Source organism: Euprymna scolopes, chromosome 46, assembly GCF_053919585.1.
Source record: "Euprymna scolopes isolate OS-2025 chromosome 46, ASM5391958v1, whole genome shotgun sequence".
NCBI lineage: Eukaryota > Metazoa > Mollusca > Cephalopoda > Sepiida > Sepiolidae > Euprymna > Euprymna scolopes.
This window is the reverse complement of record NC_136527.1, coordinates 89,863,030-89,884,823: the sequence shown is the minus strand read 5'-3', so window position 1 is coordinate 89,884,823 and position 21,794 is coordinate 89,863,030. Positions and strand designations below refer to the sequence as shown.

The window sequence follows — 21,794 nt, the reverse complement described above, 5'->3', positions numbered from 1 at the left end:
ATTTAATGAAATATGCCATATATATATATACATATATATATATATATATATATATATATATATATATAAACTACTTCATTTACTCACATAAAATTAATATACAAAAGTATAAATTTATGCGTAAACTTTAAGTATTTACTTCAAAAGTGCTCAATACGTAGGTAGAGCTAGTTAGTAATTTATAAAATATATATGGCGATTAAGCTACACTGAATATTCAGCATTTCATCCACTCTAGGATTCGTCAGGCTTATGCACGAATTCTGTGGTTGTTTATCGTTTTTATATGGTCGTCTTCTGTTAAACGATAAACAACCACAGAATTCGTGCATAAGCCTGACGAATCCTAGAGTGGATGAAACGCCGAATATTCAGTGTAGCTTAATCGCCATATATATTTTATAAATTACTATATATATATATATATATATATGTATATATCAAGTTATAAATATTCAAGAGAAAACTTATGAATTATGGTTAATAAAAGTGCTCAGTTGAAAAGAGAAAGATATATTTTTATTGATATAGACAAAGTTACATTGTCGTAACACTGAACATGCTAATGTTTTGGGTTAGGGTTTTTTAACTTGCCTGACGAGGACTTGTGGTTTTAACCAACCATCTGTCTGAAACATTAGCATGTCCAATGTTGCGACCACATAAATTTATCTATATCACTAAAAATATATTTTGCTCTTTTCTTGAGCACATTATATATATATATATATATATATATATATATATATATATATCCTCATCCTTCCATCCAGCGCAGCTGAGATTGAACTCACTGCACGAGTTTGTAGTGTAATTCGAATCTTGTCGTATCTGAATACTTGATGCTTCACCAAGGCTATCAAGGGTAGTTTTTATCGTGATGCCATCGCTAGATGAGGTGCCTACCACAGATTAAGAGAATCCTATCTACCCTCGAGAAAAGGATAGACTGTGCCAGTTTCCCTAACCTGGTATTTAACCTCACAATACATACAGCACAAATGTTACATGATAAGGGCTGTCCCCTTTTCATGTAAGTATAAAAATAGAGAGATTTAATTAAAATGAAAATGAAATAGCATAGACGAAATTCGAACCTCGTAATTTAGGTTTAGAAATAGATTACGAGAGAGAATTAGTGAATGGAATGTGAAAACAAACCATTGTTTAGCTTAGAGATAAAATAGTTTCAAGAAAAGAATGTGCATTGTCAATTCTGTTATGAAAATTCAATTGAAGAATGCAACTATAAGATAATTTAATAAACATGTTTTTAACATATTGGAAATATAGGTTACTGGGAATATAGGTTAAAATTCCTTTTGTAAACAAAGGAAAAAGTTTTGGACACGCATTTCCAGAACACGTGAAAGAAGACACATGTTTTAACATGTGTATGACGTCATGGAAAATGGGAAGTTCTAGATATAGTTAGAAACTTGAGAGAAACTAGGGAGAAACTGAATGGGAGTCGAACGTCTAGAAACGAGACGGTCACTTTTGAAACATTAGAATGTGAAACTTTGAATTCCTGAAAGCAAAGCCATCGGCCGGTCCATGGAAATAGACCCATCATGTGTTTTTATAAACGTCGTCTTTGTGTTGTAATTCTACCTAAAAGCTAAAGTGAAAATTGTCATTATATGTCTTGTATATCATGTGTTTTAAAATGTCTTTACATACACGTCTCGACATCTCATATCTACAATGTGAACACTAAGACTGTCTGAACACTGTTTCCTCACTCCAAGAGCTTCTACTACACTTCTAAGTATGAACATGATATATATATATGAATCTCTTCATAACACGAACAATCTCTTTTAATAAGACTCTCTTAATAAGACCTATATGTAACACAAATGGTCACCCATCTCGTACTGGCAGGGCTCAATGTTGCTTAACCGGTGATCTGGCAAGAACCTGTGTCAACATGATTGTGCCGATTAGTGCAGTAAAGGAAGCAGGAAATGGAGAGAATTCTAAATTCTGATACTATTAGAGTGAAAGCCTCTCTAGCATCTAGATGGGGTAAGATTTTGCTGCTTGTGTTAGTCGAACGTATATACGCCGAGGAGCACAAGTGCTATGTGTTCATCAGAGCACATTCCATTAAAGATACATACATACTTGGATAAAAAATGGATGGCTAGTTCCCTATCCAGAGAAGGAATTGGGCCCCCCTAAGTGTCTGATCCCGTTAATGGCGGTTATCCAGCATAATAAACAGAAGGTGAGGCTGGTACTCGACTATCGGGAACTAAACGAGCACGTAAATCTTTTACAGCCCGTGCAGATGTATGTACCGAGAAGTTGACTTGTGGTTTTAACCAACCATCTGTCCGAAACATTAGCATGTCCAGTGTTGCGACCACATAAATTTATCTATTACTAAAAATATAGTTTGCTCTTCTTTTCTTGAGCACATTATATATATATATATATATATATATATATATATATATATATATATTTAAATACCAAAAAAACAAGAAATTTTCCCTAAGGCCTTATCGTCTGACCCTCTAAGAGGAAACGTCAGAATGATAGATTAAAAACTAAGAAAACGAATGAGGGAAGAGGGGAATTTTGGTTACAGTTGGAAGAACAGTGGAGAAAAAAAAAAAAAAAAATCTCACTGTTCAGGTGGTTTTAAATCAATGAATATCTCCAACTGATGTCTAAGAATCTTTTGTCTACACAGGCTAGGTCGAGAGTTGTTAATAACTAACGCCTCAATGATATTGAGATGATAGTTCGACCTAGCACTGTATAAAACAGAAAACCACCCATCGGAATATTGATCGGCACACCTATTTATACTCAACAGGTGATCGCCAATGGCAGACTCATGAGCCTGGGAGTGCCCGGATGCTCTCGAAACCTGGTGTAGTCGAATATCCCGAGGGATATGTTGGGATATTCTCATTTCTAATCTTTGGGACGTTTTGCCAACGTAGTCAGCTCCACACTGACAAACGAATTTATAAACAACAGAGTTCTTTTGAATGGTTGGCAAAACATCTTTACGAAAAGAAGAGAAAAAGGTTCGAGTTGTGTAAACTACTCTAAGCATAGTAGCTGGAAAACATCGTTGAGTAGCAGAAGAAATCCTTTTAACAATATGAAGGCCATCAGGACCCAACCATGGTAATTTTAGATAAATGGGACAACGTTCATTCTGATGTTTCCTCTTAGAGGGTCAGACGATAAGGCCTTAGGGAAAAAAATTTTAATTTCACCTGCCCATTTCTTGTTTTTTTTTTTTTTGTATTTAAATTAAATTATGTTTCCTCTGAAATTTCTCCTTCCATTCTGCTGTACCAAAAATTTACTTATATATATATATATATATCCTCATCCTTCCATCCAGCGCAGCTGAGATTGAACTCACTACACAAGTTTGTAGTGTAATTTAAATCTTGTCGGTAGCTGAATACTTGATGCTTTGCCAGGGCTATCAAAGGTATTTTTTATCGTGACGCCATCACTAGACAGCTTCAGAGAGGCTCATCTACCCTCAAGAGAAGGATAGACCGTGCCAGTTTCTGAACCTGGTTTTTTACCTCGTGGTACATAGAGATAACATTTCAATAATATTGACTGAATGTTTGGTAGTCCTGTTTTCCCTAATACTTCTTGGGACTGTCATTTGATATGAAGTACCTGTCTATATATATCTTTACCTCGCCGAAGGTATTTGCCATATCATGTTTAATGTTTGTGCAAAATTTCCAAAAATTCTAAGGCATAGTTATTGAGAAAAGTGCGGATAGACAAACAAACAAGAGTGCATTTATAGGTCCACCTTCCTTTTGTCGAGGGACCAATAAACTCATTGCTTTTTATTTTCAGAAAAGTCCTGTCCAAAAAAAATGCCTCGATCAAAAGTAAAATCTTGTTTTCTTGTGGTGAGTGTGCGTCTTTGTTCGCTAAGAAATCCAATCTGATGAAACACACGTGATTGCACATGATCCAGTAATGGAGAGAACTTGAATGCCTACTAGACACTGTCCTCGAGTGTCTAAGGTCTCTCTGTACAAGGGTTTGTCAGAACAATCTGGCATGAGGATACTTTTTCCATAGAAGTAAACCCTAACCAAATGTTCAAAATCACATAGTATTCGCTGCCCAAATAAGATCGCCTCACTATTGCTAACACATATTAGCTTTTACGAGGAACGGTGCACCTTCTTCAAATGATGTTACCTCAAGTAATAGCATGAAGCTGGATACTCCACCAGACTAGATAAATTCTTGTCCTGGAATGGTTCATTGGAGATAGAAAAAATTATGTTCTCAATTTCTTTACTAACTCAGTGTTTGAGAAATAAAGAACTTAAATGGAACATTCAAATATCTATGTATCTCATATAGACTTCAAGTGTTAGCCCCAGGTAGGGGGGGGTCCCTTGATTTCTGAGAACTTCGACTGAAGTCCAGTAATTATAGTAGCAACTGGACTCATGAAAAAATTTTTTTCAAAAACTACCTTGCAAATATACCCGGTGAACCAAGTGCAAAAGAGATTCAAACAATTGCACCTAAAATGTAAGAAAGTTCTGATTTTATCAAATATGAGTTGATTTTTATGAAAAGACTTGACTTGTGTGCGGTTAAAAAATAAATTGCTTTTTATGAGATGACCTTAATGAAAGACTTTATAAAATGCTTTGGAGATATCTAGTTCTACTGCCTTGGTTTTACTTAACTTAATTCGCGTGTGGTTTAAAAATGAATGCGTTTATTTTTGTTTAATAATTGCATTGCTTTTTATTTTCAGAAATTAGGACAATCATCATCCGTGTTTATCACGTTCAGAATGGAGGAAATTATTAAGTAATTCTCTTTGGCGGCAACTATCATTAACCTTTTATTATATCTGAATTTAATAATCTAAGTAAAATAACAACTTTTAGTGTTTAGACTTTAATGTATTAAGACTTATAGTTCTGAGCTGGATATTTCTATTTGACTAGAGTACCGGTTAGATAGCATCAAATTTAATGTGAGAAAACTGGCTAAACAAGTTCATGGTCGAAATTACATTTCAAATAAACACACACACACATGGTTGTTTATGTGCTCACATGTTTTTAAACTAGAGACAAGTTTCTGTCTGCGATACGTGAGACACCAACTCATAAAACAAAAGATGGAAAGAAACGTAATTCTATATTTTGAGTGGTTGCCTGTCTTGTACTTCTAGTTTTTTAAGATCCATTTGGAAATGACAAACACAGCTCAAGTAAAAACTTACATCTGATGCATTGGCCTCTGGCTTAAGCAACAGTCCGTTTTTTTTTTTATTTCTCCTGTTGTTCTTGCTTATGGTAGATAGAGAGAGAGGGAGGTGGGGGAGCGACAGAGAGAATTATCGTGGCGTCCACTCAGTTGACAATCAAATTTCCAACTGCAATCTTTTTCCTTCTGTCACTTTTTCCTATCAATCTTTTCCAAACACCCACATAACCAGATTCGTTTCTGTTAAATTTTTCATAGCAATAACAAGGTTTGTTTATATTTGTGAGAAATATTGAAACAATTCCTGTTTAGCTTGTCAATTTCTGACATTTCATCCGCAGACGCGTGCCACATTTTAATTCATGAACATACATATATGTATATACACCTATACACATATATACACTAGCATGTCAACCCAGCTTAGACCGGGGTCATTCATGTAACAGTTCGACAACACGGAAACAAGATGTTTTTAAAAAAATCATTGTTTTTTTTGTTTTTTTCCAGAAAAGTCCTGTGCAAAAAAATGCCTCCATCAAAAGCAAAAAAAGCACTTTCTTGTGATAAATGTGCATTTTTGTTTGCTAAGAAATCCAATCGGACGAAACACATGTGATTGTACATGTTCCAGTAATTATAGTAGCAACTGGACTTATGCAAAAACTTTTCAAAAACTACCTGGCAAATATACCTGGTGAACCAAGTGCAAGAGAGATTCAAACAATTACACCTAAAAAGATGGTCAGTATCTTAAAAAGATCTCTCAGTTGCAATATCTGAGTTAGCAGGTGATTGTTTGGCATCCGATAGGATGTTCCATGCCCAGCTTAAGTAACTGCTAAGAAAATGAAAACTTATCTGAAGTCGGGTTAAAAACGAATGTATGTATATTTTTTTAATAATAGTAATAATACTTATTTTTTTATAATACTCATTTTTTTAATAATACTCATTTTTTTAATAATACTCATTTTTTAATAATACTCATTTTTTAAATAATACTCATTTTTTAATAATGCTCATTTTTTAAATAATACTCATTTTTTAATAATGCTCATTTTTTAAATAATACTCATTTTTTAAATAATACTCATTTTTTTTAATAATACGCATTTTTTTAATACTCATTTTTTAAATAATACTCATTTTTTAATAATGCTCATTTTTTAAATAATACTCATTTTTTAAATAATACTCATTTTTTTAATAATACGCATTTTTTTAATAACACTCATTTTTTAATAATACTCATTTTTTTAATAATACTCATTTTTTTAATACTCATTTTTAAAATAATACTCATTTTTTTTTAATAATACACATTTTTTTAATACTCATTTATTTAATAATACTCAATTTTTTAATAATACTCATTTTTTAATTCTCATTTTTTTAATAATACTCATTTTTTTTAATAATATGCATTTTTTTAATAATACTCATTTTTTAAATAATACTCACTTTTTTAATAATACTCATGTTTTTAATAATACTCATTTTTTTAATAATACTCATTTTTTTTAATAATACACATTTTTTTAATACTCATTTATTTAATAATACTCAATTTTTTAATAATACTCATTTTTTAATTCTCATTTTTTTAATAATACTCATTTTTTTTAATAATATGCATTTTTTTAATAATACTCATTTTTTAAATAATACTCACTTTTTTAATAATACTCATGTTTTTAATAATACTCATTTTTTTAATAATACTCATTTTTTAAATAATACTCATTTTTTTTAATAATAGTAATAATACTCATTATTTTTTATTTTCAGAAAAATCTTGACACAAAAATGCATTGATCATCTGGAGAAACGTCATTGTCCTGTGAAACACGTCCATCTTTGTTCGCTACGGAATCCAATCTGACATACAAATGCGATCACATGTGTCGGAAAAACCATTTAACCGCAACGTTTGTGGAAAATCTTTTTTATTCAGTTAAAAACTGAATGTACGAAATGCCTTCAATAAATTTCCAGACTTTGTTCGTATGGGCAGTTTTATTGATAGTACACACATAAAACTCTAGTACTCTTTAAAGTAATCTTCTCCGGCTTCAATGCACTTGTTTTACGGTTCCAACTACTCCTGGATGATGACCTCCATGGAAGACTTTATAAAAATCCTCGGAGATATCTAATTCGACTGCTCTGGTTTCACATAACTTATCCAGTTTATAGTTTCAAAATGAATGTATTTATTTTTGTTTATAACTGGTAACCGATGTTTTAGAAAATAACAAAAAAAACCTCATTATTTTTTATTTTCAGGGAAGTCCTGTCCCCAAAAAAATGCCTCGATCAAAAGCAGAAATGTCATTTTCCTGTGATGAGTGTGCGTCTTCCTTCGCTACGAAATCCAATCTGACGAAACACATGCGTTCACACATGTCGGAAAAACCATTTAACTGCGATGTTTGCGACAGATCTTTTTCCCGAAGCGACAATCTAAAGAAACACATGCGAAAACATACCGGAGATCGTCCATATCGGTGCACTGTGTGTGACGCAGCGTTCTCAGATAATTCAACGCTGACAAACCATACACGCGTACATACGGGGGAGAGACCATATTCTTGCGGCGTCTGTGCAGCTTCCTTCTCGCAGAATTCAAGTTTAAAAAAACATGCACTTACACACACAGGAGAGAAAGCTTTTTCTTGTACCATTTGTGGCGCGGCTTTTTCCGTGAAATTCAGCTTGAAACAACACATGCGAATTCACAGTGGAGAGCGTCCGTACGTGTGCAATGTATGTTCGTCTGCGTTTACGGTGTCGTCGAGCTTAAAGACACACATGCGGACACACACCGGCGAGCGTCCATATTCGTGCGGACTTTGCGGATCGACTTTCTCGGATAATTCGAGTTTATCCAAACACAAACGGATCCACTCGGGTGTAAAACCTTACTCTTGCGAGGTGTGTGGTTCTGCATTCTCGGAACGTTCAAAGTTGCGGAAACACGTTCGGATACACACTGGAGAGAAACCCTATTCATGTGCCGTGTGCAATTACGCATTCTCAAGTGCATACACGTTGGAAACGCATATCCGAACACACACTGGGGAAAAGCCATTTTCATGCAATGAGTGCGGAGCTGCATTTGCACATAAATGCACATTTACGGAACATATGCGCATACACAACAACGAAAAGCCTTATTCTTGCAGCATTTGTGGATGTGAATTTACACGCAATTCGAATTTCCATAAACACATGAAAATGCATGCAGCATAGGAATTTTTTGTGTTGCTTCTGTATTTGCACCCCAATTTTTTTTCATTTTTAGTTTTTTTTGTTTTTTTTCATTTTTAGTTTTTTTTGTTTTTTTTCATTTTTAGTTTTTTTTGTTTTTTTTCATTTTTAGTCCCATTAACTTCTTACAAGGTATATCGTCAATTGGACGTGAGGGGCTGCTATTTGGAACTGTGTCTAGGAAAAATGAACAAGATGTTCCGTCTGCCTGCTTCCCACCTGACTACAACTTGGATGCCTTCAAGTCCAACGTTAACAAATTCCTAATGAACCGCCCCCTTAAGTAAACACTTCATCAAATCTCCACACTAACGTACTGTACTTGCAATAACCCTTATCCCTGAGTGGCTTCTGGGCCTTGATAAGTGGTGACCACTGTGTAAAAAAAAAATGTTGGTTTACATTACATTTAAACTTCTGCATATCAGTAAAGTCAGGGAATCAGGAAGGGAATTCCAAAGTCTAGCCATTCGAGGGAAGAAACTAATAATGTATTTTTTTTTTTTACACGGTGGTCACCACTTATCAAAGCACTTGGGAAGCAAGCAGACGGAACAGAGTTCCACAGGCGTGCAGTTCTTTGTAGAAAGCTTTCTGTCATTTAGGGACATCAACAGTGAAGGGGTGTGATTTTGTTAAGCGGGTTTGTCAGGGATATGTCTGTCGAGGGGGCACAAGTGCAACAAGTTCATCAAAGCACATTCCATTAAAATATTTGTAAAACAGGCACAGGAATGCAACATTGCAGTGATGGGACAGAGGTTTGAGCTTGATTGACAAAGTAGTAACTATTAGGTTAAAAACTCTTTTTTTAACCCTATCTAAGATTACTCCTGGAAACACTGTTATTTCATCAAATGAAAACAAACCCCTTACAAAATCTTTACCACTAATATAATTCCACAGGAGTGCAGTTCTAAGAAAGAAGTAGGGGCAATTATTGATAATGTTTTCAGCTAGACGAGTGTTTCTTGTGAAAGTTTGGCGAAGGGGGACCATAGATTGAAGCTCAATCAAGCATTTGCAATAAAAATAAGGATAAAGCAGAGACAAACTCGCACCAGCTCTTCTGTGAGATACATGTCGCAGGGAAGAGAAAAGGACATCTCTTACGAGGCTACAAAGTCTATTTTGAACTCTATCAAGGCAGGACAAGTCCTTTCTAACAGCTCCTGCCCATATATGACAACAGTACTCCATCCTTGGACGTACCTGGCTCTTATATAGATAGAGAATTGCATCAGTGAAATATCTACTAGATCGATCGAAGAATCCCACCATTTTCCAGCGGTCTTGGCAACAGATTTGATGTATGTGTTCCATTTCAGATCAGGAGATAAGGCCAAGCCTAGAAGCTTGTCAAACCATGAGGGCTCACCAAGACGAGAGCCATTCATTTCAATTAATGCCAATTGAGATCAGAACGTTGATGATGTAAATATAGAAGCTTGGTTTTAGATGCATTAAAAGTAATCAGCCACTCCTTTCCCCATTGTACCACGTGCTCAAGATCAGAGGAGAGAGAATTGGAGAGAACTTGGTCGTTTACTGTCTTAGATGTGCTACCATAAATGGTAGTGTCGTCAGCATAAATGTCTACAAATGATGTAAGGATGTGATTTGGAAGATCATTAATGTAGATCAGGAAAAGAGTTGGGCCCAGGATGGACCGCTGGTATACTTTTTTGGTATTTTTTTATAGGTACTTGTACAGTTTAAGCAAGACATTAAAAAATGAAAATATCGAAAAAAAAAAAGTTATATTGTACGTATCCGTTTTGACATGAAGATCTCTGAAAAAAACATTTCACTTAATTTGATCGAGTAGTTTGTTTTGTTTTTTGTTTTTTTTTACAGCGGAAAAACACGTTTTTATGAGAGCGCGTTAAAGGCAGACATTTGGGATTTGTTTTAAATTTTTGTTTACATTTTAGAAATGCCACGGGGAGATAACTCCAGTTAAAGCGCCTACACTCCCTCCCCATCTTTAGTAACTAGCTTTTCTTCCTAAGAATCGAGCCTTTTGCTCGGTATCATAACAAATTGTTTTTTCACTGTAAAACAAAAACTACTTGTATGTATGGAGTATTGCTGCCACATCTGGGCTGGTGCATCTGCTACTAGTCTCTCGCTCCTTGACAAGGTTCAAAAGAGAGTCGCAAACCTGATAGGCCCTGAACTGGCATCTAAGCTTCAGCCTCTGTCCCATCGACGAAATGTTGCATCCCTCTGCCTTTTCTACAAGTATTTTAGTGGTGAATGCTCTGACGAACTGCAATCACTTGTGCCCCCACAACGTGAGCACCCTCGACAAACCCGACAGGCTGCTAAATCCCACCCCCACACTGTAGAGATCCCTAGATGTAAAAGATCTTTTTACTCCAATAGTTTCTTCCCCAGAACCGCTAGACTCTGGAATTCCATTCCAGGTCCCTGCTTCCCCAACAGTACTGACGTGCAGAAGTTCAAGTGTAACGTGAACCGACACCTTGCTGCCCAAATCCCTACATAGTACCCCAGTAGTTGTTGCCCCTGATAGTAGCCCCTTACACCATTGTACCACGTGCTCAAGATCAGAGGAGAGAGAATCAGAGAGAACTTGGTCGTGAATAATGTTTTCTAATGTTTAGATTTTATTCATCCAGGGCAACACTGATCAAAAAAATACCAACTTTGTGGGTGTTTGTTATGTAGTTATGTTTTTATGTTGATTATTTTTGGGGGTAAATTTTGTATTTAGATTATTCGCAGTTTGAGTGTTATTTTCACAACATTTCAAAATTTTGTGCAGTATCCCAAGCTTGATAGAAAGATTCCTGAAAATAAATAAATGCATAAATCAAAACAACTTTTCTTTCAATCAAAATAGCAACGAAACAAGAAAATTTAGACAGGGGTCGAATATTTTTGCGCACAACTGTATATATATGTATGTATGTATATATGTATGTATATATATATGTATATGTATATATATATATGTATGTATATATGTATATATATATATATATGTATGTATATATGTATATATATATGTGTATGTATATATGTATATATATGTATGTATATATATATATATGTATGTATATATGTATATATATATGTATGTATATATATGTATGTATATATGTATATATATATGTATGTATATATATATGTATGTATATATGTATATATATATGTATGTATATATATGTATATATGTATGTATATATATGTATGTATATATGTATATATATATATGTATGTATATATATATGTATATATATGTATGTATATATATGTATATATATATATGTATATATATGTATATATATGTATGTATATATGTATATATATATATATGTATGTATATATGTATATATATATGTATGTATATATATATGTATGTATATATGTATGTATGTATATATGTATATATATATGTATGTATATATATATGTATGTATATATGTATATGTATGTGCGACCAAGTAGGGCTCGAACATGAAATGCAAAAGAGGAGAAAATAAATTGCAGCAAGTGCCTGTGCGATCGTAAAAAAAAAAAAAATGAGCCACTGCAGCTGGGCTCAAAACTGAAATGCCAAAGAGGAAGAGAAGGGAAAAAATTTACTAGCAAATGCGTTTTCTAATACAGCCATGAGTGCTTATGACGTCATAACGTTATGAAATAAGGTTTTTAAACATAGTTTTAGTTAAGTATGTGTGTGTGACTTGCGAAAACAGTCAGGCAAAAAATTACTCCCCCTTCCAAAAAATAGTTCAGTTGATTGCCACAGAATTAATCTTTTTTTTCTTAATTTTCATATATCATGCATTTGAGACATTGTTCTTTCAAATGGTATCGGATTTAGCAGACATACAAACACACAGGCGACTTCCTTTTATATAATAGACTAGCAGGAGTACCTGGTGTTGCCCGGGTGTGGAGAGGTTTTATCATAAGGGTATTGAACAAGTCAGTCCTTAAAAATATAGCAGCAAAAAAAAGAAAAAATAGCCACAGTAGCCAGGCTTGAATTTGTAACGCTAAGAGGAAAAAGATGTGAACAAAAAATAAACGCTTTAGTCATCTCACACGACTTGTGATGTCACAGGCTTTCTAAATAACGTCTTTTATACATACATTGAGGTTGCGACACGTAAATGACTTTGCAAAAATGTCCACGCAAAAACTGATACCTCCTTGCAAAAAACGGCCCAGTTGACAGTCAAAGAATTAATGTTTTTTGCCAATTTTTGGATATTTGTTGTCCGAGAGATGGATCTTTCTAACGATATCGATTTTGTCAATGTCCGTTGTGTGTATCTAAAATTTTTGGAAGACATACAAACACACACACATACAGACACACACATTTTGCCTTTAATATATTTAAACTAGCGGCGGGGGGAGGATACCCGGCATTGCCCGGGTGGTTGGAGGTGTAAAAGAAAAAGAAGTTTTGGCAGGTAGTTAGGCTCGAACCCGAACCCTTGAGGTTAATAGGCTGATGACTTCCCGCCATGCTACAATGGCAGAGAAGTGAGAATGTATGAAATAAAATGATTAAAAACGTAATGTGACAAAAGGTGCATGTTTAATGAGGTCAAACATCACGCCACAGGGAATGGAACGCACTTAATGTTTCCGCACTGAATTTTAACTGCGGAGTGGTTCTTTTTACCCAACTTTGTCTGGTTTTATTTCCCCAATGTGTTGGGGAAAACCAGCTCCCCCTTTATTAGAGGAGTATCCAAATGAAAGCAATTGCCTGATATGACGGTGAAAACTGACATTGACCAAATGTCCATCACTTTGGGGAACTGCTGATACGCGTTTTTATACTGAAAAGCGAAACAAAGATGCGGCGATTGAAAAAACCCCCAAAATAGTGTCGGGCAAATAAAAGATAGGCACGACCTCCATTCATAACTCATATATATTATGATTTAGACAGTGTATAAAAAGTTTTAAGGAGTGACCCAACCGAGCTCCCCCCCCCCCGAAAGAAGCCTTTGCCATACATACAGAAAAAAATGCACACACACACACATTTTCGCTTTTATAATATAGAAGATTCCAGACTTTATAAAAATGATTGCTCCACTGTTTCTGTTTTATTTAAAATGTTAAATCAGTGCCTTGTTTGGTTGTAATACATTTTTTATGTAAATATAGGCTCTTTGTGTTTTATGCGATGTCATTGATGCAAGGTTTGAATGACTAGCAAAAATGTTGACGAAAAAAGGAAGAAGAATGTAAAAAAAAAGTGTTGATCCATCACCAAACTGGAAGTGACAAAGGTTTAAATTAAGGCTAGTCAATCTAAAAGAGGGAATGACTTTCGAAAATATCATGGAAAAAAATCGATCCCTCCCTGAAGAAAACTGCCCAGTTGAGGGTGAAGGTATAAATGCTTTTAGCCAATTTTGCGATATTTGTCGTTTAAAGGGTCGAGCTTCAAAATGATACTGATCTCATGAAAGTCCGTCGCCTCTGTTGAAAGTTTTAGGCAGACATACAAACGTACATACATTCATACATACGTGTAAACACACATACATACAAACTTACATACATGTAAACACACATACATACAAACTTACATACATACAAACACATACATACAAACTTACATACATCTAAACACACATACATACAAACTTACATACATATATACATTTAAACAGACAGGTGAGATTTATATTATTGATAACATATGTCAATATTCCAGACTACAAACTTTTGTTTTATTTTAAATTTTAAATCAGTGCCTTGTTTGGTTGTAATACATTTTTCTTATTGCATTACTCTAAGTTTTCTTTCCTTTAATGAGTAATACGTTGCATTACAAGTTATGACTAATACTATATTTGACAAAGTTGCATGATTTTTTATTCCTGAAAATGTTCATCAACAAAAAGTGTTCAGTTGGATTGGAAGTTGCGTTTTTTACAGAATGGAAAAAAATCCATAGTCTTGCAAAGTTTGTGAATTTTTGCGTATGGAATTTGAATTTACATGAAAATCCACACACATTGGGAACTTCCTATATAACTGTGGTTTTGAAAAAGAAGTTAAATTATATTCGAAAGCTCTACATATATATATATATATATATATATATATATATATACAGGGTGAACAGAAAGTCCTTGGACCATTTTTAGTTTTAAAATTAAATATTGTTAAAATCACTTTTTCTCTTTTCGAATAAAGTAAGTATTTAGTCTAACTATTGATCTAATTATTTTCAACAAAAATATTAAAATAATTTTGTTTAAACTTTCAGAAAAATGAGCAAACGAGAGGCCATAATTCAGCTTCGTTGCACGGGAAGGACAAACTCAGAGATTATTAAGCTCTTGAAAGTGGCTAAATCCACCGTGTACCATGTTGTGAACAGATTTAAGGAACTTGGTACATCTGAAGACCGTCCTAGGAGTGGAAGACCTCGCACTGCTCAAACAAAGAAGGTGATTAAAGCTGTCCGAGAGAGGGTAAGGAGGAATCCGAAGAGATCTGCAAGACAAATGGCTAAAGACATGAATGTGAGCGTGACCTCGATGAGAACCATCGTAAAAAACGATCTCCAGTTGTCCCCCTACAAGATGAGAAAGAGACAGTACCTCACACCTGCCTAAAAGCACAAGAGACTTGAAAGAGCAAAGCTTCTTCTTGGAGAACTGAAGGCTGGCACGGCAGAGCGAGAGATCGTTTATTCTGATGAAAAACTCTTCACAATTGAAGCGACTGTTAACAATCAGAACGACAGAGTTCACGCAAAATCTTCAGCAGACATTGATGACTCCATTAGAATCGTTTTCTGCCAACAAAAGCCGTTTTCCCTCATGGTGTGGGCTGCAGTCTCCAAATCTTGGAAGTTGCCCTTGATTTTTGTGGAGCAGGGGGTTAAGATCAACACAGATTGCTACATTAACGATATTTTGGTTCCAGCATTTGAAGAGATGAAGAAACACTTCAAAGATCAGCCTTTCACCTTCCAACAAGATGGAGCACCATCCCACACCGCCAGAAAAACTCAGGACTGGTGCCAACATCATTTTCCAAGATTCTGGAGTAAGGAGATGTGGCCTCTTGCATCGCCTGATTTGAATCCCATGGATTTTTCGGTGTGGTCTTTGTTGGGGGCAAAGGTCTGTTTTGTTGCCGGCCAGAAGCTTACTTGGGCAAGACGTGGTGAGACAACAACAACTATGGAAGGCAGTAATTGTTGAGGATGCCGTTAGGAGATTCAGAGTTCCTATCCTGTCGAGGTTACCACCTGACGAAGTCAGGAGGATTAGTTGGCCGAAACGTTGTGAAACAACAACTAAAAAAGATGTTTTATTCGCTGTAAAAAAAAAAACTACTTCATGAAATTAAGTGAAATTTTTTTTCAGAGAACTTCATTCCATAATGGATGCATACAATATAAACTTCTTTCCATATTTTCATTTTTTAATGTCTTGATTAAACTGTGCAAGTACCAAAATTGTTTTAGAATTGGTTAAAAAAAACGAATGAAAAGAAGTCTCCAACATATATGTTTTTATAATTGTACAAACCCTTTTTTTTTTATTTTTACTTGGGAGTCAACACCTATCAAGGCCCGAAAACCACTCGAGGATAAGGGTTAATGAATGTAAGGTGGTAGTGTAGTCATTGTTAATGGTGTATGGGACAGCTCAACAAGAACTTGTTTACACTAGATTTGAAGGCTACTATGTTGTATTAAACCAGGAAGCAGTCCAGCAGAACAGTGTTCCACAAACGGGCAGTTCTGGGAAAGAAGCTTTTTTCATGGAATTTGCGTTTAGATGTAGGCACAGATAGAGAGTGTGGGGGGGGGGATTGTTTATAATGGTTGTAGCTAGTCGAGTGATTTTATGTAAGTTTGGCAAGGGGGAACCATAGATTAGAGTTCAGTCGATCACTTGTCATGAAAATAACGATAGCGCAGAGACAGGCTCGCAACATCTCTACTATTGCAAGGAAATGAAAAGGGCATCGCCTGCTAGATTTCAAAGGCAGTTTTGAACTCTATCAAGTCTGGATTGGGTGTGCCGAGCGGCTCCTGCTCAGTACTCCATTTTACAGCATGTCTGGCTCTTATATTAATAGAGGATTGCATTGGCAGTGAAATGCCTTCTGGAGCAGTGGAATGATCCAACGATTTTTCCAGCAATCTTGGCAACAGATTTGATGCATGTGTTCCGTTTCAGAGCAGGAGTGAAGGTCAGTCCCCAGAAGCTTGTCAAGACATGGAGCATCCTCAAGACGGGAGCCATTCATTTCAATTGGGGCGTGATGGGGGTCAGAGCGATTGTGATGAAAGGAGAGAAGCAAGGTTTTCGATGCAGTAAAATTAACCAGCCACCTTTTTCCCCATTGCATCATGTTATCAAAATCAGGACAGACAATCAGAAAGATCTTGGTCATTGCTGGCCTTTGAAGTATTGCCAGAGATTGTGGTGTCATCTGCATAACTACCCTTTATAAAATAGATAAATCTGTGGCAGTTGTGCAGTATAGTTAGCAAGGATAAAGCTAAAATATCAAACATGAAACAAATAACTTTAACCAAAGGCATGTTGGGAATTTTCTAATAAATATATTTACGGGATAACTGTGTTTTTTATTTTTATAATTACAGACTGATTTTAAAAAACAAAAATTGCACATGCAATCATATATACCAGAAAAAACCCTGGACAACTTGATAAGAATTTTCTCATACATATGCGTTGGTTTCGAAAAAATTGTGTTAACTTTTGAAAATGGATGGCAGTAATTGCTGAGAATGCAGTTAGGAGATTCAGAGTTCCTATCTCGTCACAGTTACCACCTGACGAAGGCCAGAGGAATAGTTGGCCGAAACATTGTGAAACAACAACGTAAAGACGAGGATAATAGTTCGCAATAAATAAAATAAATAAACTCCGAATCTCCTAACTGCATTCTCAGCAATTACTGCCTTCCATAGTTGTTGTTGTCTCACCACGTTTTTGGCAATTGTGGGACGTAAAAACACCAACATGACATCGCACTCATCATACATCTAAATTTGCATCATGGAAAGCACCATATTCAACAAGGATTAATTCTTTTCAACAGGTTATTTCAAACTGTTATTTTTGTACGTATTGAGCACACACATACACAAACACACACACAAACACACACACACAAACACACACACACACACACACACACACACACACAGGCATGACGGATACATGTTTTAATGACCATTTACTTTTCCCTCCAAAAAAATAACAACACATGTTCACTCTCAACATGAAAATTCATTAATTTATTTATTGTGGACTATTATTCTCGTCTTTCTTAGATGTTGATTCACGACGTTTCGGCCAACTATTCCTCTGGCCTTCGTCAGGTTGTTAACCACGACGAGATAGGAACTCAGAATTTCCTAACTGCATTCTCAGCAATCACTGCCTTCCATAGTTGTTGTTGTCTCACCACGTTTTTGGCCAATTAAGCCTCTGGCTGGCTTTTAGGTAAGATTGAAACCGTTATCTTCAGACAATTCTCACCTGGAACCGTAGAGATTCAACGTCTCTATCCACGTCACCATGGGTTCCCAGTTAGAAGATTCGTAGTTCCTATCCTGTCGCGGTTAACACCTGACGAAGGCCAGAGGAATAGTTGCCGAAACGTTGTAAAACAACATCTAAGAAAGATGTCTGCAATAAATAAATAAATATCATCTCAATAATGAATTCCAATTAAATAATATATAAAAGTAAACATTACTTATTAAATTATCTTACGACTAGCAGAGAAAATCATTAATTGCTTAAGTGACGTTTGTGTGTGTGTGTGTGTGTGTGTGTGTGTGTGTGTGTGTGTGTGTAATTAAAATTATTTCAATGTCAAGGTTTTTGCAACAAGTGTTTATAAGCCAGTCTTAACCGCGACATGGTAAGACAAAAAGCAACGATGGATGGCAGTAATTGCTGAGAATGCAGTTAGGAGATTCGGAGTTCCTATCCCGTCGTTGTAAACATCTGACGAAGGTCAGAAGAATAGTTGTCCGAAACATCATGAAACAACAACTAAAAGATGAGAATAATAGTCCGCAATAAATAAATTAATAAAAAATACTCATCTCAATAATGAATTCCAATTAATATAATATATATACCATTCGGTATGGATCCGACAATGGAAGATCAAATAACAAATAAGCATGGATTTATAAAACCAAAATATCCAACCTTAATCACCCTTCAGGGCCCGTGGCGCAGTGGATAGAGACATTGAATCTCTACGGTTCCAGATGGACGTTGTCTGAAGATCGCGGTTTCAATCCTATCCAAAGACGAGACTTACTTGGCCAAACAACTATGGATGGCAGTAATTGCTGAGAATGCAGTTAGGAGATTAGGAGTTCCTATCCCGTCACGGTTACTACCTGACGAAGGCCAGAGGAATAGTTAGGCGAAAAGTCATGAAACAACAATTAATAAAGATGAGGGTATGAGGTTCACAATAAATAAATTAATAAATAATCTCATCTCAATAATGAATTCCAATTAAATAATACTCATCTCAATAATGAATTCCAATTAAATAATGTACAAAACTTTTTGAAAACTTCAATACAGAGACGAGAAAAACATTTGGATATTTTTTTTATCGTATTTTTTTTTTTTGCTGGATTTTTGCAAGTGAACTCTTGGGACAATCGCACATTTTTTTTTAGAAAGTTTTCATTTAAAAAGTTTATGTTAAGAATAGAGTTACAGTCATAACATATGAGGTGCCTTCATTTAAGTTTCCAGACTTTTTTTGTATAGACACATTTATTGATGATACATACATGAAACTTAGTCCCCTTCGAAATAATCTCCTCCGGCTGCAATGCACTTGTACCATTCAAACAACTTCTGGAAGGATCCATGGAAGTCCTCTTGTATGAGTTTGTCAATGACCCTCACCATAGCCTCTTTCGTCTCCTCAGTTGTCTCATAACGACAGCCTCTTAGGTTTTCCTTGAGCTTAGGGAATAACCAAAAGTCAGAGGGAGCAAGGTCTGGAGTGCAAGATCTTTTTTTTTTTTTTACATGGTTGTCACCACTTATCAAGGCCCAGAAGCCACTCGGGGATAAGGGTTATTGGCGTGTACAGTAATCAATGGGATAGTATCGTAGTAATCATTAGTATTGGATATTTGATAAAGTGTTTTACTTAAGGGAGTGGTTCATGAGAAACTTGTTTATGTTGGACTTGAAGACATCCAAGTTGTAGTCAGGTGGGAAATAGGCAGACAGAACAGAGCTCCACAGGCGTGCACTTCTAAGAAAGAAGCTTGGTTCATGGAATCTACGTTTTGATTTTGGCACAGTTAAAGAGTGAGGAAAATTTTTGGCAGTGGTTTCAGCTAGACGGGTATTTATTGTGAAAAATCTGAATTGATGAGCTCGACGATCCCCCTGCTATCATAATAACGTCTTTCTTTCTGATCTTCTCTGAGCACCTGTTGAAGAAACTTCACAGAAATCTTCCATGTGTTCAGTTCCTCACGAATAATTATTGTACAGTTCCCACACTGACATCAAACTGTGCACTTATTGTCTCTATAGACACACGACGGTACTTATCCATGAAATTCTTGATTTGGCCAATCAACTATGGTGTCCTGACTTCCTTACTCCTCCCACACCTCTCATCATTCCTCACTCCCTACCTTCCTTGAATCTCTTATGCCACTGAATAGAGAGAAAACAGTCAGTCAAAGTTGGGTCGTTGGAGAGAGAATTAAGAGTTGAGAAACTGATTGGTCGTAATGACTCAAAGCACCTGAGGGAGCGATTTGCAATTTGGGAGATCATTGATGTAGATCAGGAAGAGAGTTGGGCCCAGGATGGACCCCTAAGGGACTCCAGCATTAATACTGTGAGCTTCTGCCCATCAACCACTATTCTTATGAACGTATCAGAGAGAAATGATTTAATAATTGAAAAGACATTTCCAGCTTTACCGTATCAAAGGCCTTTGCTATATCAAGAGCAATTGTCCTAGAAAGGAAGCTTCCATCGAGAGATTTGCTAATCCTATGAGATATAACTGTTAGCACGTCTGCTGTAGATCTAGCAGAACAGAAACCATATTGCAGGTCACAAAGAAGGTTATTTTTGCTGAGGTGGTTGACTACTCTATTTAACATAGATTCTATCAACTAACTCATGATACGCAGGAAACTTATTGATGTATACTGAGAGGAAGATGACTTATCACCTGAATTCTTAAATACAGGACATACTGATGAGGGTTTCCAGGGTGTTGGGAAGCAATTCTCCTTAAGACAATGTTTAAACAGCTAATTAAGTATGGGAGCTAGTTCTAGTTGAAGCTTTTTACGCACTATAATTGGAATGCAATCAGGGCCAGTTGTTTTGCTGGAATCAAGATTTTTGATTAGCTTGGAAACATCATGCACAGATATTTGTAAGTCGCGTATTATGACGTGACTATCTAGAGGAGTGATACTGCTCCTCATTAGTGAGATTAAAATCCCCTAAAACCCTGAGTAAGGCCAGGTAAATATGCTGAGACTGTTTGTTAAATGTTGATTGAATACCGGACAGCGGCAGGTGACCTATAAAAAGGGACAAATTTATTGTGATTTGTAAAAACAGACATATTTTATTGTTTTAAAAAAGGGCAGGAAATGTCAGAATAATGTTGAATGAAATTGTGCATTCGTCTGGCCTAAGGAAACACCTGCTCAGACGTCCGGGCTTCTGGAGTGACCTTTTGGGGACGTGCGAGAGAAATTTAGTTTTGATCCCAGATTCGCAGGCTATAGACGACCTGTTGAAATGTACACACGCAAAAGGGTTGGGTATTCCCCATTTGATGTGTTGAATTCTGGTTGGTTGGGCGGATCATCCCAACCAACCCTATTACCTTAGGCCGAATTAGATAGATTGAAGCCAAATCTCGAGAAAAACACATGCTCACAGAACGACACAGACCTCCCCCCTACATCCATCCTGACCGCCATCGTAAAGAACGAAGAATAAGATTTTTGGAGAATCTTGATGTTTTCAGTGTAATCAAACTGAACGATGTATATATGTAAACACTTGTAATTTTTGCGAAATTAACTTTTTCATTGTTAGAACTCCCAGAGTCTGTTTTCCTTTGCTGGCGTGCATGCAAAGCTAATTGATTTCCAGCAGAATCGATATGAAACCTGAGATGCTGAGGATTTATGTGAAGATCTCCCGGGAGAAGACAATCACGACCATTTCATTTTC

At 35.8% G+C, this 21,794-nt stretch overlaps 1 protein-coding gene across 1 annotated transcript in view; it reads left to right on the top strand.

The window, feature by feature from the left end:
- The window catches only part of LOC145270179 (uncharacterized), a 179,457-nt gene that overhangs the window by 127,351 nt on the left and 30,312 nt on the right, over positions 1-21,794 (top strand). Inside the window, exons 8-9 of the mRNA XM_080125806.1 lie at positions 7,496-8,498; positions 8,630-8,667. Coding sequence (XP_079981932.1) covers positions 7,496-8,498; positions 8,630-8,667 — 1,041 coding nt within the window. The remainder of the gene's footprint in view (positions 1-7,495; positions 8,499-8,629; positions 8,668-21,794) is intronic.